This window comes from Natrix helvetica (genome assembly GCF_964273705.1).
Source record: "Natrix helvetica genome assembly, chromosome: 3".
Taxonomy (NCBI): domain Eukaryota; kingdom Metazoa; phylum Chordata; class Lepidosauria; order Squamata; family Natricidae; genus Natrix; species Natrix helvetica.
In genome coordinates, this window is record NC_138549.1 from 131,186,399 (window position 1) to 131,193,179 (window position 6,781).

A 6,781-nucleotide genomic window follows, 5' to 3' on the forward strand; every position below is an offset into this window, starting at 1 on the left:
CCTCACCCCATCTATTTTTTGCCTTCTGAGTCCAAGCTGATCGGGAGGAAATGGGGATTTTGCAGTAACCTTCCCCTGTGACTCCCACCAAGCCATGCCCACCAAGTCACACCACGTCCACCAAGCCATGTCCACAGAATCAGTAGTGAAATTTTTTGAATCCCACCACTGATCAGGTCCATATCTTAGCGTCTTTTTGAAACAAAGATGCAATTTAAAAAGTTTTGCTTTGATTGTACCAGATAATTTTTATGAGATGTTAATTAGTTTAAATAATCTTTAAATAAAAACTTAGTTTTTAATTTAAAACTTAGATGGGGTAGATATATGTAGTTTTATGTGATGACATAATGGCTCCCTCTGTTTATTTGCAGATACTAATGTTTTAAAATTGAAGCTATTCCTTTTTTTTGTTCTTAATAACCTTCTTAATATTTTTTTAAATATAAGGAAACAAATTATTTAAAGGAAAATCAATTGTTCCCCACATGAACAGCCTGAAGTATAATGTTCAGATTTCATATTTTACAAATCATTAATACACATTCCTGTGTGATCTATTTTTTCCAAATTTTGAAAAGCAAAAGAGCAAAAAAAGAAAAAGAAAGAAAAAAGAAAAAACACTGCTACCACTTTCATCACTATCATTTACCTTATGTCATCTGCTACTTACTCATGACTCTAGAATTTTTTTGGATTTTGGTTTAGGGAAACTCTTTGAAATATGCAAATGAAATACTAGAGAGAAAATGAGAATAGAGCTTTAAACTCCACCCACACTCAGATAAAGAAAATTTCCTGTAATGCCTATATATAAATGAAGGACTAAGACAGACAGATAGAACTACACATGACTGCAAGTCAGAGCAAATAGGTCTCTAAGGTAAGCATTAGAAATAATGTCTTAATATAAAATATAAAGAAATTATCTTTTATACCACTGATATCATTAATCATAAACTGAGTGACTGAGTTTTGAAAGGCAAATTAAGTAGCAATTTAAATGTATTTTTAGTAAAAAGAATAAATCAAGAATATAAGAAATTTATATTCATATTAACTGGACAAAATGTGCATGTCACTATATCAAGGTGGAAATGATACCCTAACCTAACCTGATGGGGGATCAAGGATGTATAGAAATAAATGTATATGTACTTTTAAAGTACAAACAAAGCATTCTGATTTTAAATACTGTTCTTGAATTAACAGAATGGGGAAATTTATGAAATTTCACAAATTAAAAAAATAGAAAATAATTTAGGATACACTATAATTCTTTATATATTTACCTTCAACTTCCATTGAATTTAATGGATCAATGTATATGACTGCACTGTAAATGCATTAGAGAACATCCCTAATTTTTCAGAGGAGCATTTTGGGTAGCAGATTTTGGGGTATTTTATACAGTTCCTTCTAAGATTTTTGTTGTTGTTATAATTCCAGGTTAGCAGACCATTGAGTAACTTGTATCTTTTTTACAGCATCATTTGCAATTGTCAAACAACGATGGATGTCAGACCATTCATCTGCCTTGTTCTTTCATTTCTTTTTGCTGAGCCCATGACCCCAGAAGGCAGAAGCCTCAACTTTGGCCAATGTGAAGTGAATGGGGTATCTTTCCGGGAATTAAGAGACCACTTTGCTACAATTAAAGATGATGTTGTAAGTACCATTCTAAATTAGTGTTTTGTTGAAGTAATTTTTCTCTTGTATTTTTGTTATGCTAATCAATGAAAAAAATGATGAAAAAAACCCTACAGGAGCACTATTGTTTAACTGAAGTGAGGGATATTCAACCTTTTTGAAGTTGAAGGCCTTATTGCTTAAATAGAATATAGTTGGCACTATAATATAGTGTTTCCTAGAGAAGTAAATCCAAGAGGTGGATGGGAACATTTTTCTTCACTTTCCCAAATTCAGCGTTCATTAATTAAATTTTCTACCTTTCTTATACATCAACTACACATGCATAGTATCTATCCATAGTATGTATAAACAGCCAATGGTTTTCTCTTTTTTATTTTTCTCTGTTACAAAGGTAAACCTATCCATTCATATACACATAAACCCTATATTCCCATATCTCTTCTCTAATACCTTCGATGTCCCCCAGCCTCACTACCATTTAGAAGATCCTGTTTGGCTAAATTCAATTTTGTTGTATACATGCTATACAATAACAATAAAGACTATATGATACAATACGATTCCTAAATTCAGCCTCTGATATTAGCAGGGAAAATAATCTCTGATAGAAGAAAGACTTATATACTGCTTCATAGTCCTTTTACAGCCCTCACTAAGTGGTTTACAGAGTCAGCATATTGCCCCCAACATTCTGGGTCCTCATGTACTTTCTATCAGTCCTTTATCACATCAAAGCACCTAATAAATGCTAAGGAATATTGCTACCCCAACCTTATGTGACCCTCACTTTAATTTTATTGATTACTACAGTTAATGAAGGGATTTGTTTCAATAATCCAATTAAGCACATTTCAACTTCCTTTATTTCTTCAATGATTTATTTTTCCCCTCAACCTAGGATATTTACCAATGATTATTGATCAGAAAAGGAGTGGTATACTTAAAGAGGCTGAGAGTAGGATTTTGGATCTTTCTGTATAAAAATCTTCATTAACCTGCACACTTTAGAGTTCATCTCCCATAATATCATACCAGAAAATCCATTGACCATGTTTGTTTAGAGATTCCAGAATTTACAGTGTTGAGGACATGCTTTGAGAAGGGCTACCTTATTGCATACTGATAAAAACTACTCATAATCATTCCAGATCTTGGTATAGAATACTTTGCAAGGATACTTGCAAGGATATAAACTTGATATAAAATAAAGTACCTATACAATGTATGGGATATCATCGCTTAAATCAATGCTACTAATCAATCACCTACTAAATGCTTTCTTTGTTGTCATTATTTTACTACTATTCAACATCTCCTGAAATGTAGTACTTTTTATGGTAGTAAAACTTCTGTAATAAAACAATCAGCTTCTATTATAACAATAAAGTGAGTTGCCATGAATTTTAATGAATTGTCTTGATTTTCTTTGCTATTCCCTCCCTCTCCACCTTTATTGCTATCTCTTTCATACTAAACCGAACAGCAGAATAAGGCTCTATAAATCATGCACTGAGGGAGATTCAAAGTGAGAACTTTACTGACTAGGGATAAAAAATGCCAAGTCAATCCAAAGCATTATAAGTATCAAATATTTTACTTTAGCAAAGATCCTAAAATTGACCAAAGTAGAAACAAGAGGAAGTATATGAGGATTCTATGGTTCATCCCCCCCCCCACCACATAATAAGACTTGTATTTCATACTTCTGTTTCCATTCACATTGATTTACTTTCTAAATGAATTTTTCATTTATTCACCTAATTTATCTTCTTTTAATTGCAGCAATCCCAAGATAAGAGAACAGATATAAAATTGCTGAAGGAAAGTATCCTACTGAATATTTCGGTAAGAATACCTTTTTTTAAAATGCAAGAGTGCTCTCAGTTGTTTACATGAAAGTCAAGAATACATGGCAAGGCCAGCTGTGTACAGACGGGAATTTAGTTTAAATATATTATATATGAAATGTATGTATATTTCCTCATAAGTAAATAATCTAGTGGTAGCCACTTAGTTTGTACAAGTGTAGAAAGTGACTGGCTAATTGCATTTCTCTCATTTAACTATCCTTGTATTTCAGATAATTCCATACATCTACATTCAGTAGACATTTCTCCAGATATGACTTTTATTTCTTCAGTTTTAGCATGCATTGTTAGTAAAAATAGGTAGTCCTGTTTAGCAATAACATTCCTCCATAAGTAGCTCTAGAGCTTGCTATGTTATAGTCTAAACTGTCCTTTTATGTGACATATTAAAGAGTAAAAGATAAAAGAAACATTGGTATACGTTTGCATATTCTATTGCATATGAATCCATGTCAGCTCAATAGCTGCTATAGGATCTATACTAAGGATATGTGGTTAGCTTCCCAAACATCAAATATAGTTGATAGCTGATATAGATACATACGTAGATTAATGAAAGTAGTTTGTGGCCTGCCTCAATTCATAACTCATTACCCTTATGCAAGTCATAATGTAAACTGTTGGACTTCACACAACTGAATAAACTGAAGGTTTATAAAAAATTCTAGCTTTGTTAATGGAGACAGCTGACCATCTTAGCAAAAAAGCAACAGTGGTTAGTGCTGTAGATTTCCATGGGAGTTTGAAACAGTTAAATGTTGTTGTGAATTTACCATTGGGGAAAAAAGTAAATGGCTCTAATGGAATTCTAATTGTGTTTGTTCTTGTTTTAGACTTCAGAGAGTTGCTGCTTACTCCGCCACCTGCTGAGGTTTTATGTTGAAAATATATTCAAGAACTACAATGTAACAAGTAACATACTTAGAAGGAAAAGCAGCATTTTAGCTAATGCTTTCCTCAGCATTAAGACAACACTGAAACAATGTGTAAGTATGACATACAACTCTGGTTTTCTGTGCTATTGAGAGCCATGCAAATGATGTCTACAAATACATATTTAATAGTTTTACAAATACACACACACAGAGAGAGATATTTCTCTAATCATTGTTTCTTTTCTCTTTATATTTTTTCTAAAACCAGCATGATCAAAACAGATGTTCCTGTGGGCAAGAAACACATAAGAGATACAAGTTATTACTGGACGAATATGCCAAGGTAAAGGGAGTGGGTGGGTTGGTTTTTCCTTTCCTTAAAGATCATGTTACTATTTTAGAAAAGGACATGGATAGCAAGATTAAGGAATTTCAGCTCACTGTTTTATGTGCACTCAATTCTGCTTACTCAGAATCTGATCCATCTGGATTGCAGATGGTTGTACAAAAGAAAAGAATCTAGATGATTTATAGTAAATCAGCAAGGAATTCTGACTTTGATATTTAAACAACAGAGACCACGAAATGTCCTTCGCAAAATCAACTAATAAGCTACCGCCCACCAAAAAAACTAAAGAGAACAAAAGATAGACTCCACCCAAATTAAAAAAAAAACATGAAAAATAATATTAGGTGTGTGTGTTTGTGTGTGTGTGTGTGTGTGTGTGTGTGTGTGTGTGTGTGTGTGTAGTCCTTGACTTATGTCTAGTTTTTTTTTACTACTGTTTAGAGATATGAATGAGTGCCTTACAGCCTGTAAAGTGCTTCTGGCTCTTGCAATGCTGTCCCCCCCCTCCCCCGGTCACGGAGATTTAAGATGCTTGGCAACTAGCATGAATTTATTACTGGTTTCAATGTCCCATGTTGACGTGACCATGGTTTGTGACATCTATTGCTGGTTTTAGGCAAAAAAAAGAGTCCATTTGGCATAATGGGTCAGCTTATGACAGGGGTGTCCAAATTTGGGAACTTTAAGACTTGTGGTCTTAAAGTTCTCAAGTTTGGACACCCCTGGCTTATGACCATGGTGATTTGCTTAACGACCCCTGTGAAAAAATGAAGGAAAAATGAGTCCAGTCACATAGTTGCCTCAACTTACATTTGCAATGACTTACAACTGCATTTCTGATTTCAATTGTGGTTGTTAGCCAAGACCTAGCTGTAATGAGTGGAAATGACTGTAATCATTTACCAGTACTATTGTAGTAATAATTTAAATAAATTGCCTCGTAAGTGATTGAGTGCATACTTAAATGCCCCACTGAGTATATGAATGTTAAAAAAAATTGCAGAAAAAAACATTAAGTCCAGGCAATTCTTGTCCTTCTTTTATATGTATGTAACCAGTGGTGGGATTCAATTTTTTTTTGCTACCGGTTCTGTGAGCGTGGCTTTGTGGGCCTGGCAGGGGAAGGATACTGCAAAATACTCATTCCCTCCCCACCCCACAAACCTGCTTTCCAGCTCCGCTCTCCTGTTCAGGGCAATAACAAGGCTGGGAGGCAGCGGGGGCGGGGCCAGCCTATTTGCTGGTTCTCCGAACTAGTCAAAATTTCTGCTACCAGTTCTCCAGAACCTGTCAGAGCTAGCTGAATACCATCTCTGATATACACTAAGCAAAAGTAAGTTTTTTGCTGCATCATTAATCATCATTTGAACATTTCCCCCCTGCAGCTTGATAGGAATGCAGCAACAAGCAAAGCTCTTGGAGAGATCGACATCCTCTTTGCCTGGATGGAAACCTTCTAAAGCTGACCACAGAGAGAGAGAGAGAGTCTTCAAACTTTCATTATAGAAAAATATTTCATTTCAATAATTTAAAATATTTATATTTATTTATATTTATTTATTTTGTATTATTGTATAACAAAGATGTCCAAACCCTATGCTGATGAAGCACTAAGGCTAGAAGATTACGGTTAGTTTGTCAGATTGATGGCAAACAAGGACCCAATACTTATATTATACAGTATTCCCTATTTAGGGACTCTTAGAAATGCATTTGTTTTTGACATGTCCAATCAGAGAGCACGAATTAGTGGCTCAGCTGATTGCTGAAAGCAATAATTGGATATTTCAGAGGCTTTTGCAATTCTGAGCAACAATTTTGTACTTGCTTTATTGCTTGGAATTCAGACTTTAAAATTTCATAAAGTGTTAATCTTTCAAAATGAGGAGATCATTTTGATCTATTTTGATCTATTTATTAATTGACCACAAAATAAAAATATGTTTGAAAAATGTAGTGCTATTTATAAATAATTATATATTATTGCATTATTTAATGTATTTAAATATATTTAATTCATTGTAATATTTTTAAAC

At 33.7% G+C, this 6,781-nt stretch overlaps 1 protein-coding gene across 1 annotated transcript; it reads left to right on the top strand.

Annotated features, from left to right (window-relative positions):
* Nucleotides 1-1,512: 1,512 nt before the first annotated feature.
* Nucleotides 1,513-6,205, top strand: LOC309390095 (interleukin-20-like; the record flags this gene model as incomplete). Its single annotated transcript, XM_081949174.1, has 5 exons — nucleotides 1,513-1,668; nucleotides 3,436-3,498; nucleotides 4,355-4,507; nucleotides 4,665-4,739; nucleotides 6,131-6,205. The coding sequence occupies 5 exons, from the start codon at nucleotides 1,513-1,515 to the stop codon at nucleotides 6,203-6,205; spliced, it is 522 nt and encodes a 173-aa protein (XP_081805300.1).
* Nucleotides 6,206-6,781: the final 576 nt, after the last annotated feature.